Source organism: Bombus fervidus, chromosome 4 (genome assembly GCF_041682495.2).
Source record: "Bombus fervidus isolate BK054 chromosome 4, iyBomFerv1, whole genome shotgun sequence".
NCBI lineage: Eukaryota > Metazoa > Arthropoda > Insecta > Hymenoptera > Apidae > Bombus > Bombus fervidus.
Genome location: NC_091520.1, coordinates 12,563,259 through 12,581,335, shown reverse-complemented (window position 1 = coordinate 12,581,335; position 18,077 = coordinate 12,563,259). Strand labels below are relative to the sequence as shown.

Here is an 18,077-nt window from a genome sequence, read left to right as displayed (position 1 = left end):
CTAGGTCATCGGACAATAGCGCCACGCGACGATACATCATCCCCTCGCTCTCACCCTCCCTCTATACTAGGGAGATTATGTAGCCGAAGCTTCGAGCGATTGGCCCACGGTCTCGCTAGTTAATTTTAGACGAACTTCATCCGCGAATACCGCAGCTCGTAATTTTAACGAATCGACCAACGATACCGGCGATCGAACAAGTTTGCAAAAGACGCTTGGATAATTATTCGGAATCGGTTACATCTGGCCGATTTTTGACGACCGTGAAATACGTTGTCGAGGTCATCATTCTGAACAGACTTTTCCCTATGCATATTACCTCCACTCGGCTTTGGTTCTCAAAATATTCGCACATAAAGGGCCTCTATGCAACGTATTCTTTCTATTCTTGTATCGCTTTTTCAGCTCGCAGACACGCTTTATCTTTACGTCTCTATGTCTGTAACCATAGCCGAAAGCGTTTGGTGTTCCGATGTTTTTCACCGATAGCAGTTTCGCAAGAGTTGTCGTGGGATCGCGAGTTGGGAAAATTGAGGACGCGTTTTGGAAGATTCGAGGAAGTTTCATAAAACGAGAGCTCTGTCTCCGTAATTCTGCGAAAGTTTCTAGGGTTTTCTTTGCCTCTGTTTCCCCTTCGATTCAAAAGGTACCTCGACAAGCTTCAGCATAATGGCATAAAATTTGGACACCAATTAGAGATAAACATCAACTTTTCTCGTTAAAATAATTCAACAGCTTCGTCGAAGGGAGCTGTACGTCTAACTATTGTGTTCTGATGTACCAAAACTCGTCGAATTTTCGTAAAGGAAAAATAGCGGAATTAAACCAATAAACCCTTGCGTGCAACTTCGAGACACCCCGCGTATAAATAACAGAATGCTGGCCATTTCGTGGTAGCCTGCGCGATGCGAAATCGTTCGGGAGGGAAAACGGGTGAGTCTAACAATAAGAACAAGGATGGATCTTCGTGGCCGATTTATTGTTTTATTTCGACTATATTCTGCTTCGATGCAACGAACTCTGACAATCAAATCCAGCGTGAAAAGCAATCGAGCCATAAAGCATCCTCGACGATTCTAACCCGTACTTTCGTTTAAAAAACAACGAATCGATTCTCGAGTACACTCGATTCAAATTAAAACGAATCTGCGGGATAATGAAAATGAGAAATTTCTAAAAATCCATCGTTTCCATGACGATTATTAAAAGCTCATGTCACTCCACGTGTAAGATACGATATGGTTGTTCGACTTATCGTCGTGTTCGTAGTAAATTAACGGAGAGAAGTTTCGAAATTTCCGAGAAACTCCAGAGTGCTGGAAACGGTCGTTTCCGGTGAAAACTCGAACGGAAATCCTCGTTCGCTGCTGATAGACGTGGGAAGTCGTCGCGAATTTGCATGAACCCGGAGAATCGAAGAAGTATAATAGCCGTCGTAGAAGCGGTGACCAATTTTCGATAGTGCAATCGAACTTCCAATTGCCGGAAGGTCCGGTGTTCTCAGGACGTGTTCGAGGCGTGATACCCTATGTGCGTCGCGACCTCGCGAAATCGATAATCACCGCCAACGTGCGGCCACAATGACAACGTATCATCAAACTCGAAGCAATTAATAGTCTCCTAGTACGGCCGGCACGAGGTTCCAGTTAATTATCAGAAGAATTTGACGATTTGTTATCACGAACAGAGATACTGTTGCGGATAAATATTTCTCATTATCGCATAAAGAAATTAATACGATCGAAGTTACGCAACACGTAATTTGAAATGACCAACGAAAATTCAGCTCGCATTCGATCAAGATCAAATTGCTTTTCAGAACGTGCTAAATGAAATTTCCGAACAATTAATATTCTTAGTAATATTCTTCTACGCTTTTGAACACGAAACTCAGCTTTTAAGGTGTCCTTCATTCTCTTCCATTAAATACGATCCAAACTCTTGAATCTTTAAAGAAGAAAACCAAGAGAATTGCTAAATTTTCTGAGATCCATCGAGGCAATAGATTCTTAACCGAGGAATTTAAGTCAACGTACCTCTCAACGAACGACGAAAGTGGTCTTTTTTCACGTTCATAGCGAGCATCCTCTTAGAATGATATGAAAGATGCAAACGAAACTCGAGAGAAATTGGTACGTAAACTCTGTCTACTAACCAGACCAGAGAAATAATCATTAACCATCTGGTTTAATGTTTCTGACGTCAGGATCGCGGAGAATGTGGAAATTTCTGGCAAAAATCGGCAAACGTTGTCGGAGAGGAACTCGCGCGATACAGCGGCCAGCGTTTAATTAAATGGCATCCTTTTAATTGGTGCATACAATTAAACGACGAGAATTCATCGATGCGAATGCAGAACGCTGTTGTTGTTGTTGTATCGTTTATCGAACGAATATCTCTTCGCGTCGCTGCTAACGACCGTTGCATCTTTAATCGTGCAACAGTATCAATTGAACACGTTTTACGCAACCTGATCCAATTAATCAGACCGTTTCGCAGTTCGCATTCGTTTATCGTGTAAAAACGAGGCAGCTCTCGATCGTTTCTTTCATCCCTTCCGTTGGTCGTTGGATTTCGAGAGATTTTCAGCAAACTAACTATAACTGAATCGGCGAGCAGACTCGCGAAATACGGGACGTTTGAAACTCAGAAGCATACGCAGGAGACCAAAGTCTGAGAATGTTCAGCATCGAATTAGAGTGCTCGTGTTGTTAAGAGTAAAGTTCGCTACTAGTCTAAGCATTCTCCGCTTTTATAAAGCTGTGCATCTAGTTACCACGTATTTTACAATTCTCGAAGCAGCAACGCGACCGAAAACGACAAATTGCTACGTCTCTCTGTAACTACGCTTCGAGGAGTGAATTTTCCACAGCGAAAATTTTGGTTCGTCCGCTAACTCTCGCGACATAATTTCCAAATTAGGCATACACGAAGGCGCGGCGTACGGTTCGACTCAGCTCGCAGTAATTTCGAAAAGGGACGAGCTTTCGCCACGGCGTGTCTGTCTCGCGGTTCACGAGCGTTGCCGAGAGGCAATAAGCTGAATGCAGAAGAAAAGGAAAAAGAAGGACAAGAGAAAGAAGACGAAGAAGGAAGGGGGAATGGAAATGAAAAGTCTAATAAGGCGTGGCTGAGACCGATCGTTCCTCTGTGGAGCAACGCGACAAAAGGTCCCTTCTCCTACATTCTTCGCTTCCATTTTTCCATCCTCATCGTTTCCCGGGCTGTTTTTGCTCGCCGCTTTCCACCCGCGGGAAATGACGGCAAAGCGGTCAAAGGCCTACGAACCAGTTCTCTGGTTTTTGCGAATCCGGGTCTCCTTGAAATTAAACGCGACGTTGCTTTAATACATACGGTGAGAGGTTCATGAAGACTTCTGGCCAAAGATTTCGGTTGGAAATAAAATTGCGAAATTTTAATCGCTTGCAAAAGTATTCCTAGTGTGTAACCGATATTAAATGTTAATTCGTGAATTTACTTTCTGACCGATATTCAATGCCGATTACAAAGATCGTCGATCAGTCGCTGTAGCCAAAAAATCGTACGAAGAATTTTAAAGAATTATTTGAATCTCAGAGGTCCTGAAATATTTGGAATCGCATTCTCGACGAAAAGACGACCTTCCTGAGCGTTTTATTTCTTAGCCACGACTTACGTTCGTCTTTCGTATATGAATTCTCTGGAGGTTTTCTAATTAAGCGAAGCTACGGCTGCCAGCGAACCTGAAAAGCTTAAAATTCTCGTCCTCGGTACGTCCAACGAAGAGATTCGCAATAAACGTCAGCACGCTGCAAAGAAATGAAACACCAGAGACAAATAAAAGAATGGAGACCAGTCGAATCATGATCGCCGCACAGTATTCCACGCGAGGCACTTTTCTTCGCTGGATATATATCGAGGACACGAGACGAAGAATCGTCTCTTCCGCAGGACAACCATTCGGTCGTCCAGGATACGCGTGGTTTACGGGCTTTCGAGGCAATTCTTCTGCGGTGGTATCGAAACGAGACAGTCGAACGCGGACGACTGGTTCCAACGCGATGTATTCCAGCGAATCGAGCTGGAAAACGCGAGACAGCCGCGTTGCAACTCGAAAGAACGATCGTTCGGAAAATCGAAAGGGTGGTGGGATGCTTCGATCTGGTCGATTTGCTGGAGAAAGAAATTCCTGGACAGTCGAAATACTTTTGACAAATTTAACAATCGAAGAGAATCGAATAATTTCTTTTTAAGATTGTATATTTTCTGTTGTTTATTTGTTTGTTTGTTTGTTCGTTTATTTATTTATTCATCGACGAGAAAACCCTTTAGACGGAAGAAGATTATACATCTATGAAATGCAAAATTGTATAATGATATAAAATAAAGTAGAGAGATGGGAACAAACAAAAGTCATAGCGAATTACGAGCTCGTAAATGTTTAAACGAGTGGGGCAACTGATAAAAGAGATCAAAGGATTCATGAACGTTTCATGATTAATTTGCTGAGAATCAAATTGTGGAATAAATAGATCGTTGAAAATGAATTCTAATTGGATTAAATTTCGTTTATTCTTACGAGAGAAAGGCGCGCTTGTAGAGATCATTCTTGAAAGGATCGTAGGTGTAAGTTACAGTACACGTGTAATGTTGCGAAATGCTAATAGAATATTCCAGAACGAGTCTTCGTTTTCAAGAGATATCTTTTTTAATACTCGTCGTTCTTTTGTATCGAACTTGCTAAAATCAAAAAGAAAGTCATGCGTTAGGCCATTCAAATCCTACGAGATTTTCGCGAACTTTTCAGGGGAAAAACCGTACAACCCTTCGTGTTTCCCTTTCAAACTCGATAACGGAGGCTTCGAGTTCTCCTGCAGTTCGGAAAACCCTCATCCATCGGCGGTAATTCGATGTACGAACTCGCGCGAGGCAAAGACCCGTGCGACGAGAAAGCTACCTCGGCTGGCGAATAACGTTGGAAAGTTGGAAAAAGTGTCAATTAAAGGAATGATTTACGAGAGACACGGCAGGGATTCGCGTTACGATTCGACGTGCTACGATCGGGCAATTAGTCGTTGAATTGTTTCGCCGTTCTCGTTCCGAGAACGAATCGATAGTCATCGAATTGGAAAAACGGGGACGGAAGATCTTGGAACGATCGTCATTTTCGCGGTCAACGAGGAAAGCGTTCGTTTCTTTATCCACGCGAATTCCTCTGCTTAGAAGATATACGACTTTCTCGTCCTGGGAGAAAGGAGAAGATTATTTGTTATTTCAGCTCGGATACGTTTCTTGTTTTCGATAACCTCTACTTTAAAGTGCGGTGAGCGACGAAGAGAAGAAGATAACGTCGTTAGACGGAGATTAAAGCTGCGAAGAAAGGTGTCGCGAACCAATCAGGCAACGGATCAAAGGAGAGAGGAAATAATTAAACGAAAGTTTCATCCTCGCAAACTATTGCTTTGTCGGGTCAAACGACCGACTCGTTTCACCTCCTCTTACAGACTCCTGCTTTATCTTTGTAGGGATATCGAATCAGTTTCCGGTTCATACTCGAAGCCGTGCAACTCTAAGGAAGAGACTCGAGAAGTTATATATCGACTTGGAACGATAGTATTCCATTCTCGAGAACGATACTCTTTAAGAACGAGTAAAAGAAAAAAAGAAGAAAAGCATTCCTTTTACTATATAAATCTTCCATCTCGATTTCTCTGTACAATTTTTTAAACGAAACAGTAACAGTTTGTAAATAAAATATTGCTTTCCGTTGTAACGTTCTTCTTGGTTTGATGCTCACAGCCTCGGACCTGGACTGCATAAGGGCGCTGTTTAACGAGAAGGAGAAAGAGCTCTCTCTGGCGGTGGCGAAGGTCGAGGAGTTGACGCGACAGCTGGAGGAGCTGCGGGGTCGACAGAACGCGGCCGGGACCGGAAACGGAGGTGGAGGTGCCGGAGGCGTCGGTGGCGGAGGCGTTGGCGGCGGCGGTGGTGGACACTTGTCGACGCCGGCCAGCGCCGAGCTGGAAAAACTTAGGAGGGAGCTTATGGTGAGCCCTTTCACACTCTCTAGCCGTCGCTCCTGTTCGCAGCTGCACCATTCTGGGTCGTGGCTTCCATTTGCAATAAATTGTAACCGACCATCCGAGGGCGAGTAGGTCGATATCGTCCGTTCCGCGAGTGTGATCGGAATGCTTTTACCGATCCCACAGAATTTTCTTATACAATGGTTTCTTATAGAAATGGTTGAAATCTTAAAGGGTCAGATAGAAATTGAACAACTGTTTTTCTCCTTTTTCGCTTTAACGTCTTAAACGAAGCTGGATTCGTGTTACTGATTTTAACGAGAGCTAGGAAATTGAAACGAATCCCTTTTCCCCGTCAACAGTATCGTAATAAGATGAACGAGCAGCAAAATCAGATGGTGTCCCAACAACGGTTAGCCCTGGCACAACGACAAGCGGAAATGGCGTCGATAGACGCGAGGATAGCCCAGCTCCAGGGTCGTCTTCAGCGTAAAAGAGCCTTGAATCAACGACTAAGCCAGCAACTAGGCTCTGGAAACCGCACGAACGCGAACACGGGGTTCACGGAGTCGAAGCTGGACTTCAACGCCGGAGGAAAGTCCAGACCCGCTGGAAACATAGCCGCCATCGAACCATACTCCCATATACCGAACGACAACGATTTTAATCTGAACAAGAACGACCCCAAGTACCAGACACTGCCTTACAACACCAAGTTCACGGTGAACTTCAAGGCGGCCGAGGACGACGTTAACAAGAACAAGATTCAGCACTCGGCTAGCGCGTCCCAGCTGGGTCAGAGAACGGCGTTTCAACAATTTGGTCATCAAATCGCTCACAGCCAGTCGCAGTCGCATATTCAAGGTTAGTAGTTTGAACAAAATTTTCGAAGAACGATTTAATCGTAAGCTACAAGCTCGATTAATCGATGATTCGATTGATATTTTCTTAGGTCAATCGCAACTGTTAGGCACGAATCAACAGCAGCACAATCAGAACCTAGCCAACCAGCCCGTGAACATGCAACAGACCTGCAACAACAATAACAATAATAACAACAATACCAACAGCACGAACAACAATTTGATCAGTTCATCCCACAACTTCAGTCCGGAGAGTCTGTCGCAGAATCTTCGGATCCATCAGCAACAACAACAGTCGCAAACGCAACAGCAACAGCATGGGAACGTACAACAGAAGCAACACAATGTTGGTTCGTCGGCGTCGAACCTTGGCACCACGGTGTCCCTTACCCAAACTCAGAACCATAGAAACCTTCAAACGCATCAGAAACCGGTATCCAGCGTGGCGCCGAGTTTCTCCGTCAAGTCTCAGATCTATCAGACTTCCTCCACGAAAATTCATCCTGTAATGCCTCAAACGTTGAGTCTGATAGGCCGTGGACATAATAACGCGCAAAGTTTTGTCGGCTTGAACGCTCAAAATGCCAATCAACAGCAATCAAATCAATCTATCCCTAGCAGTCAAACGTCAAATCAGGATCAGACTTACTCGTCGAGGCACAATTATCCTGTGATTCAGCATCCGACTCAAGCAAACACTCACGTGTCTTCGTCCTCGGTCTATCAGACTCAGAACTCTCCTAACCCTCCGTCAACCATTCACTCGTCATCCAGCGGAACCAGCTTCGGGAATTCGGTTCAAAGGTACAATCAAACTCAACCGATGACCAGTCCTACATCCAGCAACGAACTATCCGATAAGATGAAGTTCGAGCAAGGAAAAGGCCAAGAAAAGTTCGAACATGTTCTTCCAGCTAAGCACGAACAGCAAAGGTACGAGCCCAATCAGGTGTTTAAATACGATTCTCATCAGATAAAGTACGAGCAACATTCTAAGTACGATCAGCATGGAAAATACGACCAGACCAATCAACCAACGAAATTATACGAACAATCAAACAAGCACGAACAAACTACCAATCAGACGAATAAGTACGATAACGTATCGAAGATCGAGCAAGGGAAATACGAATCTGCGCAGAACAAGCACGAACAAATACATGGAACAAAGTACGATCCTAATCAGAATACTCAGCAGTACGGCAAGCACGATCAGCACGAGGTTAGACCATCGGTGGTGAAGTACGAACACAATGCAGGATTCAAGCACGAACCCTCGAACAAATACGAAGTCGGTGGGCAACAATTCAAACAGGACCCGGTCAAATTCGAAAACAATCAGAATAAATTCGAGCAGGGTTCCGTGATGAAGCACGAGCAAAATGGGAAATTTGACATCCCCGCGAAGACCGCGGAGAAAACGTTCGAATTCGACAGGTTGAAGAACGAGAACGAGAGGAAGAATATGGGAGAAGACAAGACGAAACCAGCACTACCTCCTAAACCGAGCAAACCGAATCCTCCGCCACGGCTGACTCATCATGAAAAGGTGGATAACTCGACCGACGGTATTAGCGACTGCAAGAACAATTTGGGAATCAATGCAAGGTTTGTACGTTGTTTCGCTACCGTTTATTAGGCGTATTAATTTAGATTATAACGAATTTCACAGATTTCATACCTACTATTAAATTAAAATTTGAATTTCGGAATTTAGATTGGAATTTTGAAATTGAAATTTCTATCTCTATTCGAATCCATGCCAAGCAACTATTGCCCAAAGGAAACTGGTAGATGGAACAGGGATTTTGGGAACAGCTCGTAAAAACGATTACCGGGTTAATTATAAATGTTAATTAGTCCGTGATCGATTTGGCCGGTGAATCGAAGCCTGTCTCGAATAATAGACACCAAAATAGAACCACTACCGTGCAGCTGAGACAACAGTTTAGTGTACGCGAGCTCTTCGATCCATCGAGGCGGGATCCAAGTTCCTGTTTCCTGACCTAAGTTCCCTCCAAATCTTACCATCGTATCGCGCGCTTTTCCCCTTTCTTCGAATACACGTCAGTCATCGAAACTTTTTTAAGAGATTAGGAGTTTGATAGACCTGGTGTCTTCGACCATTAATTCAAACACTTGACACAGAGTATCAAAGTTAGTTGTACGTATTAAAGCGTCTAATTGTTCCGAAACTTCTTCGAGTCTCTAAGCTCGAGGATTAACCACGTCGATCGTACTGTCCCAATTAATGCACCTTCTTGGACAACCGCAATCCTCCAAGCTATTCTGTCGATCCTAACCGACGTTTCCACTGAATCGTTCACAGAACGGAGAAAGAAGAAGACGTACCGCCGATTCCTACGTCCGAACCGCCGGAGTCTCCAACGGAAACCCAATTCGGCAACCATCAGATCATCAAAGCGAGGCCTCTGACCCTGAAGAAGGCGCCGATCTCCGAACAGCCGAAGCTACGTTACGCCAAATCGAATGTTCACGTGTCGATAAATCGACGGATTGAGATGCCACCGGCGTTTCTATTCCCGGAGACCGAGATTCCAGCGGACCTAATGCAAACGGAACAGCAGCAACAACAGCAACAACAACAACAACAACAATCTCAGCAACAGTCACAAATCATCGACACGACGGACAATTGCAAGAAGAGCGGTATCAACGAAGATGTAATTAGCAACGAGAAATTGGAAGAAGCGGATATCATCGACGCGTTGAACGTCATTAATATCGAGGACAAGGCAAAGGCGAAAGAATCCGAAAGAAGAACGGAGCTGGAAGTCGATGGGAAGAGCAACGAGGTGATGAGGAGGAAAAAAGGGAATCTCAAGTCTAGCACAGGGAAGGCAAATCTTTCGAGGAGGGTTTCCTTTGATCCTCTGGCGCTTCTGTTGGACGCCAGTCTCGAAGGTGAATTGGAATTGGTAAAGAAGACTGCTAAAGAAGTGGCGAATCCTAGTTCGGCTAACGACGAAGGGATTACCGCGCTTCATAACGCCATTTGCGCCGGTCATTTGGAGATCGTTAAGTTTCTGGTGGAGTTTGGCTGCGACGTAAACGCTCAGGACAGCGACGGATGGTAAGAGCCGTTCATTTTATTTTAATCGTTAATTTTATTTTGTTGTAAACCTTGAATAATTGTTCGATTAATTTTACCGCAGGACTCCCTTGCACTGTGCCGCGAGTTGCAATAATTTATCTATGGTGAGATTCCTGGTGGAACACGGAGCTTGTATATTTGCCACTACCCTCTCCGATCATGAAACAGCAGCGGAAAAATGCGAAGAGGACGAGGAGGGCTTCGACGGCTGCTCGGAATACTTATACAGTCAGTACTAATTTTAACGACTAGTAGAATGTTTCTTGAATCTTGATGAGCAATTGCAACAAGTTTTATAACTCGCCGCAGGTGTCCAAGAGAAGCTCGGAATAATGAACAACGGGCAAGTGTACGCAGTGTTCGATTACGAGGCACAACACAGCGACGAGCTTACACTGAAGAACGGCGATTCCCTAGTTGTACTCCGAAAGGGTGACGATAACGAGAGGGAATGGTGGTGGAGCAAACTGGGACACAAGGAAGGCTACGTACCTCGGAATTTACTTGGCGTAAGTTGTTGAACTATTTACGAAGAGAAAAGCCACAACGATCTGTAATTTAAAAATAAAAAAGATAAAAATTCAAGCTTGAAACGTCCTGAAAATATCCTAGATCCATCCTTGATAACTTGTACCTGTTTTATGACCTATTTTATTCATTCTTCTAGCTGTATCCAAGAGTGCAACCGGCAAAGGTGGACTGAAGCGCGTCTCAGCCGGCGAACTCGTAATATCCGATGATTCATTACCACAGTATTCGATTCGCAGCTTTATCTCGTTAAGTATCATAGTTGCATCGTCGCATTACGGATCGTTATCTTAATTTAATCGCGTCCCATTGTCATCTGAACAAAGCGAGCAGCAGAACGTTCTATATAGTTTTTTTTTTTTTATGTTTCTTTTTCTTTTTTGTAAAGCGGAGCGAAGAACATTGCTAACAAGCCCGGATCATGGGTGAATCGCGTAACATTAACGAACAGTTAGGATGTAATTAAGAAAACCGGAAGAACGATGAACTGGATCTTGTATACGCGCAAAGTTTAATTACATTTACTTTTTACACTCTTGTTTACTTCCTTTTTGTGAAGGAAAAGATAACCACGAGGTCAATTTAATTTTGATTATTATAACTGTTAGTCAGTTCCTTCAGCGAAAAAGTACAAAAGAAAATTTCAATCTCATTACCCATGATTCCGCTTTTAGCCTGTCAACCGCATAGTTCAGAGATGGAGCGTTTTCGTTTTAATATCCATCAGTTAAGATCACTCAGAAAGTTTCAGAAAGTTTTAAAAATGTCAAATTAGAAATTAATACAACTTCATTTATCTCTGACACAAGATAAACGCAAATCTTCTTCCTATTAGTTAAAAAACAATTTTAATTAACTTGATGTAACAACAAACGATGATAATTTGCTTTTTAAGCTTGATCGTTCCTATTTTTTATGCCTTCCGAAACTGGTCGAAGCAGAATCACGAAACTTTTTGAATGATCTTTCAACCTTATCAGAGAGGCAACTTTTATTTTACCCATATTATGCGAAACGTTCTACGTGAACAGCGTAGACAAATTTAAAACGCGTTTGATTTGTTTCAACTAAATGTTTTTATTTAGATGAAGTCAGATTATATTGTTGCGCTCATTGTTACGTTTTTATTCGTCTGGTGAAATTTTCCAAATCCGATCGAGGCAAATTCGGATTTCGAAAATGTTCCTAAGAGTGGTGTATAATGTAATCTTGCCAATACGCACTTCTAAATGATCCGTTGTAAGAAAAAAAATTTGCGCTTATGAGCACGAAAGAGATCGAAAGGATCTCGATAATGGTACACGACTTTTTTGTCGTTTTGAGTTGTATTCATCAGTGCGAATTTCTAAGTAATCGACTTAACACTTGACTAGACACATGTATAATTGATTATCGTCTAGGAAAAATTCAAACGGCTCGATCAGAAAGATTCTGAGCATCGTTATAATGTCTAAAAGAGTGTACAGTTATGTGAAAAGAAATTTTACACGCTTCTTAGGATGTTTCTGATATTTACACACTCATTCATTCACTCACACACATGCGCGCGCGCGCGTACACGTACACGTACACACACTACGCCACATCATACACCCGTAAATGAAGTATGTGCCTTTCAGAAGTAATAATGGATATATTATGTAAGAATGCATGATATATTATGACGAATAAATTGTTTTTAATAAAAATCAGTTTAGATGTATGTTTATTGTCATGAAAAGATACAGACGAAAAATTGTACCAATGAAATAAGTATCGTCCTTAAGTATTTTTGACAAAATACACATGAAATATATTAAAATAATGTTAAAATACCTTAAAAGAAGGTGTCTATCATAACTAAATCATAAATAACAAACGACACTAACGGTATACACACCTGAAATAAGTTACCTTGCACTAATAACGTAATATCGTTTTTAAGCAATATTCCTAGTTCGTATAACATCAATTATGATTGAAAAGTTTATAAAAGTATCAAGTATCTCGAACAATTAATACAAACGTAATATAAAAATATCATTTGATTATCTTAAATACTATTAACATTACTATTTTAATACCGTCCTATATAAATCTCATTATATGATATTATTATAAAAAGAAATAGTAAAAAAAATATAGTTAATTTAACAACTATCAAGACTCGTTAGTCTTTACATCACGATTAGAATTAAAATTTATGCATATATTAAAAATATATATGTATATAAAAGTAATAGTATTTGTAATATGGCATACTTTATGTTGACGTAGAGAAAGCATTTAAGTTTCATTGTTTTTTACTTCGTTTATCAACTGTAAACAAACTTTTAAATCCTCATAATCTGCAACCATCGCATCGAGCCTGTGAACAATTCCATAAAACAGAGTAATATCTTTTATGCTGAAAATACAAAATCCAAAATTTTTTGTCAGTACCTATCAGTAAATATATCCAATATGGTACTCGTGAAGTTTCCTCTTTTTAGAGCTTGAGAACAAAAGTGTGTCAAATTTTTAAAACATTTATGAGTCAAATTACACAGGCTTTGATTTTCCTCTTCATATAGTTGCTTTGTAATATTCCATGCTGCATAAACATATTGCATAACTGATACCCAGTGCTGTGATTCTACAAGCCTTTTCCCCTGATCTATAATAGTTTTCTGTACAAATTGCATATAGCGTTAATAACAAATTAAAAAAAATATATAAGATTGTAAAAAAATCACTGCACACCTGAAAGTTATCTAAATAAATGTGAATGTCAGATAAATCATCCCTATTAGATAGGACGATGCTAATTTGAATATTTTGCTTTAAAGTATTTAATGTGTCGATTAGTGGTTGTATATCAGCCATTGGCATCTTTTTTAACAAAACATTTCTTATTTTTTCATTCTCATGTAACAGACCATCCTCTTGCGTGGAAACCAAATCCATAATCATGTGAACTAACTGATTATGACTAAGACCTCTCAAACCATTTAATAAATTGCCATTAAAATATCTCGGTGAATTATTAACATCCAAAGAGACCTGTGACTTTTTCTTCTTATCTGGTGTTGTAAACTGAGATTCAGTGACATCACCAAGAGTAAGCCTTTTTCTAGGTGTACTTCTCAATACCATACTTGATTTTGATGGACTCTTCACCGGTGTGCGATCTTTAGAATTTAAGCTACAACAGATTCAATACATTTTTGCCTAATTGACTTATAACAGAAGTAATTGGGAACGAAAAATCTTTACCTAAAAAGGCTGTTTCTTTTACAAGTATCAAGATCAGGGGACCAAACTATAGTTCTACGACGACGTCCTCGTTTTTGGATTACCATCTCGTCTGGGCTAGGTGCAGGGCTCCAAGAGTCAGTGCCATGTCGACTGTTTAAAAAATTATCCATTGCATTAACTTCGGTAGAATTTGCTTCTCCTAAAACACGTAAATTGAAACTAAAAGAAATAAACAAAAGATAAGATGACATGAAAAATGTAAGGAACGCACCAGGTGAAGCGGAATTATTGACAGGAATCACCGCTAAGGCTTGGCGAGAAGATCTCCTACGCGTTCCATCTGGTCTCCGCAAGAAATCTCTAGTTGTTGGAGTATTCATTTCTTTCAATATAACAGAGAATTATTCATTCGAACATATAATTAACTGATGTATGTTTTCCTCGGGAAATTATTACTTAAATGTAGAACACGAAATGTCAACCTTATTTTCTGATAAGAACAGAATATTTAACTATTTCACATGGTTTACTGATAATCAGATGAAATTATTATCTATAAATTGATAAAAAATACACGTCAGATCACAAATAACACAAAATATTTAGAAAAAACGATCACGATAATGCGTCAAACAGAATTATAACTTGTAACAAATAAGACCGGAAAATGGCGGGAATGAATCTAGTTGGTTTATTCCAATGTAACTTTCTACTGAATTCTATTACACTACTTGAATAAAATTGACTTAAAAAAAAATGCACATCTTATTGACTAGGCATGCATGACAATTATTTTTGATATGATCTGTGAAAGTTTTTAATTTTATAATCAAATATAATTTTTATATTTATTTCTATATCTTTTTTCATGAAATAATTGATTATTTACAAAATAATCTTCAATTTTTTACAAAACCGCCTATTCGTTGTTTACTGTTGTTATACATATCTAAAACAAATTTATTAAATAATTTCCAATAGAACTAACAATTAACCAATTAGAATCAACATAATAGAACTTGACACTTTGAAGCCAGGTAAGGTTATGTTAAAATATATTAGTAGCACGTGAGTTATGAGAGTTGAATGTTGTCTGGGAAATCATTAATTTTATATTATATAATTATTAAGTTTAAACTTTAAGATAAATTTAAGTACTTTATTTCAAATTTATACGATAATAGATATCGTAGTATTAAATATTTTTCAGTCACAAGTTCTTACAAGAAACAGTAAAGTAAGTATGAAATGAGGTTATTTACAATGAACATTATACAATAGTTATACATAGATCTATATAATTTATCAGAATAAAAAGTAATTTAACATCTTTCTTCTAGCATGGATGAATTATTAAATGATAACCGATTTGCTCATATTGCCAGAGATCCTAAATTTAAAAGGATCCCAAAAGCAGAGAGGAAAGTGAAAATAGATAAAAGATTTCAAAGTATGTTTAAGGATAAAAAATTTACAGTTCAACATACCATTGACAAACGTGGTAGACCTGTACATCAGACATCATTTGAAAATCTTAGAAAATATTATGATTTATCTAGCAGTGAAGAAGAAGACAGAGAAAAAGAACTTGAAAAACCTAAACAAGAAGAAAAGAAACCTAAGAAGCTTAAAAAGACAAAAAATAAAAAGAATGAAGTTCTTCGATCAAAAAAAAGTGATTCAGAAGATGATGCAAATAAAAATGCGGATACTGATTCATCAAATAATAATTGTTTTTCAAGTAATGGGGAGTTACTTAGACTTAAACCAGAAAAGGAAAATGATGTAAATTCTGAGAAACAGAGTAACACAGACTTTGAATCTGAATCTGAAACAGATGAAGATGAGGCAACCGATGCAAGAAACTTCGAAATAGATTTAGAAAATAGTAAAAGGCAATTGAATATTAGAAGCAAAGATAAATCTGAAAAGCTTACAGATAAAATCAAAGAAAAGTTAAAAGATTTAACTGTGAATTATGCCAGAGGTGAAGGAATTTTGATAACAGACAGTTCTTCTGATGAAGAAAGTTCTGAGACTTCTGGTAACATATATTAAATGATTCTTATTTTATATATATATGTATATATGTATGTATGTATATGGCATTTAATAACAATTTGTTACAATTAGACGAACAAGATATTGAACATGCTTGGGGTGAATTAGACAAAGAAGCTGAAACAACAGATGAAATTACACATAGATTGGCAGCTTGTAATATGGACTGGGATAGAATACGTGCTGTAGATTTAATGGTTTTATTTAACTCTTTCTTGCCTCCTGGCGGTTTTATTTGCTCAGTTACTGTAAATATAATTAATTAACAAATAAAATAAATATTTTCAACATTTTTATAGTTAAATAATTTCAGATTTATCCATCAGAATTTGGACTACAGCGGATGAAAGAGGAAGAAATTAAAGGTCCAAAAGAGTTAACAGAGATGAATAAGGAAAAGGAAAACGAAAATGGAAGTGATGTACGAATTCATGCTTTTCTTTTTAGAAACACAAGTGAAATTGTATATAGACTTAGAATATAATTTTTCAGGACGAGGAAGGATCAGCATATCATATGGAAAAATTAAGACAATATCAACTAAATAGATTAAAATATTATTATGCTGTCGTTGATTTAGATTCTGCTGAAACAGCAAATAAAATTTACACTGAATGCGATGGTATAGAATATGAATCTACAGCAACAAAATTGGATCTTAGATTCATACCAGATGATATGAAATTTGACCAGGTATGTTACTTAATCCTAGTGTATGTAAAATGTATTCACTGTATATGATCTTAGATACTTATTTTAAGACTCCTAGAGAGGTATGTGATAAACTGCCGGAGCTTACAAAGTATCAACCAAGACAATTCATAACTACAGCTTTGCAACAAGCCAAGGTACAGTTAACCTGGGATGAAACAAACCCTGAAAGAACCGAGATTGCACAAAAACTGAGTTCTGGAAAATTGAATGAAATTAATGAAAACGACTTACAAGGTTATTTAGCAACTGAGTCAAGTGACAATGAATCAGGTACTATATCTTTTTTTATCACTCAGGACTTCGTACTTCTATTATTTCATTAACATTTTTTTTTTTTGTTACAAAAGAAAAAGAGGAACAAAAAGAATCTCAAGAGGATAAAAGCGACTCGGAAGCGGAAAAGAATACTGATCCAATTGAGAAGTATAAAGCTTTATTAAAAGAGATAGAAGAGAAAGAAGAAGCCAAACAGAAAAAGGACGTTGAGCTAGAATTTACTTGGGGTTTGGGCACAAAGGAGAAAGCTGAGAAACTGGTACAAGAAAGATTAAAGAAAGATCAAAACCTTACGCCATTTGAGCAATATTTAGAAAAACGAAAAGAAAAGAAAAAAGCTAAACGAGAGGAACGGAAGAAACATAAAAATGTAAATAAAGATACATTGGACTCTGAAGGTTCAGAAATGCTTGATTCAGATAATGAAATTGGAAATAATAAATTATCTTATAAAAAGAAAAACAGTATGGAAAATGATAGCCTTGCTTCATCAGATAGCGAGGACGAAAAAAAACGTAAAGCTGAATTAGAACTTTTATTAATGGATGAAAATGAAGATGGCAAACAACATTTCAATATGAAGAAGATCGAAGAAAATGCCACAATGACAAAGTCTAAACAAAAACGATTGAGTAAGAAGAAAAATAGACAAGACCAAATAGTAGAAGATAACTTTGAAGTAAATGTACAAGATGCAAGGTTCAATGCGTTGTTCACGTCGCATCATTTCAATATCGACCCAGCAGACCCACATTACAGGAAGACTAAAGGTACTGAAGCTCTAATTAAAGAAAAGTTGAAAAGAAGAGCTGATAACGAGTTTAGCGAAGTGAGTAAAACTTATTTATATGTATTCTCAGTCTACTTATATATATTACATGTATTTATTCTTGCTTTTTTAAATATTTTAGGAAATACCTGTTAAAGAAGCAAAACTGAACTCTAATACAGAATTGCAGTCATTAATTAAATCAGTGAAGAAAAATGCTAAAAATATTTCAAGGCCTATAAAATAATTCTTTTTATATATAATGTCATATGTTTTTAATAAAACGTTTGTAAATACATATACAAATTCAATTATATTGAATTTTATTAATTCAAATGTGTATTTCTGATAATTTATGCAAACCTTCTATACCTCATATATTAATCTATTTTGCATAAAATATAATGCTGTAAAATATTTAAAAAAGCGAAAGTCAATAAGCCATGACACGATAAAAACAAAAACTAAAAAAGTGTTGGTTGAGTTTCCCTTCTCCTACGGAAGTCCAACCCCACTCCTATGGCACTCGTCTT

The 18,077-nt window shown here is 38.6% G+C and overlaps 3 protein-coding genes across 10 annotated transcripts in view; 2 read left to right on the top strand and 1 right to left on the bottom strand.

Annotated features, from left to right (window-relative positions):
• The window catches only part of LOC139986377 (uncharacterized), a 110,019-nt gene extending 97,820 nt beyond the window's left edge, over positions 1 to 12,199 (top strand). For all 8 annotated transcript variants that reach the window (XM_072001664.1, XM_072001658.1, XM_072001657.1 and 5 more), the window contains 7 exons: positions 5,779 to 6,026; positions 6,365 to 6,866; positions 6,955 to 8,473; positions 9,195 to 9,959; positions 10,042 to 10,208; positions 10,290 to 10,489; positions 10,648 to 12,199. In XM_072001664.1, coding sequence (XP_071857765.1) covers positions 5,779 to 6,026; positions 6,365 to 6,866; positions 6,955 to 8,473; positions 9,195 to 9,959; positions 10,042 to 10,208; positions 10,290 to 10,489; positions 10,648 to 10,683 — 3,437 coding nt within the window. In that variant the 3' untranslated portion in view covers positions 10,684 to 12,199. The remainder of the gene's footprint in view (positions 1 to 5,778; positions 6,027 to 6,364; positions 6,867 to 6,954; positions 8,474 to 9,194; positions 9,960 to 10,041; positions 10,209 to 10,289; positions 10,490 to 10,647) is intronic.
• On the bottom strand, positions 12,197 to 14,491 carry LOC139986385 (uncharacterized). The gene is made up of 5 exons (XM_072001676.1): positions 13,996 to 14,491; positions 13,743 to 13,923; positions 13,230 to 13,671; positions 12,930 to 13,156; positions 12,197 to 12,855 (listed from the first exon to the last, which is right to left on the bottom strand). Exons 1-5 carry the CDS (start codon positions 14,102 to 14,104, stop codon positions 12,774 to 12,776), a joined length of 1,041 nt encoding a protein of 346 aa, XP_071857777.1. The 5' UTR covers positions 14,105 to 14,491; the 3' UTR covers positions 12,197 to 12,773.
• A 312-nt stretch (positions 14,492 to 14,803) lies between these two features.
• On the top strand, positions 14,804 to 17,850 carry LOC139986380 (ESF1 homolog). The gene is made up of 8 exons (XM_072001667.1): positions 14,804 to 14,961; positions 15,065 to 15,768; positions 15,858 to 16,033; positions 16,099 to 16,206; positions 16,278 to 16,478; positions 16,547 to 16,769; positions 16,847 to 17,604; positions 17,687 to 17,850. The coding sequence occupies exons 2-8, from the start codon at positions 15,066 to 15,068 to the stop codon at positions 17,789 to 17,791; spliced, it is 2,274 nt and encodes a 757-aa protein (XP_071857768.1). The 5' UTR covers positions 14,804 to 14,961; position 15,065; the 3' UTR covers positions 17,792 to 17,850.
• Positions 17,851 to 18,077: the final 227 nt, after the last annotated feature.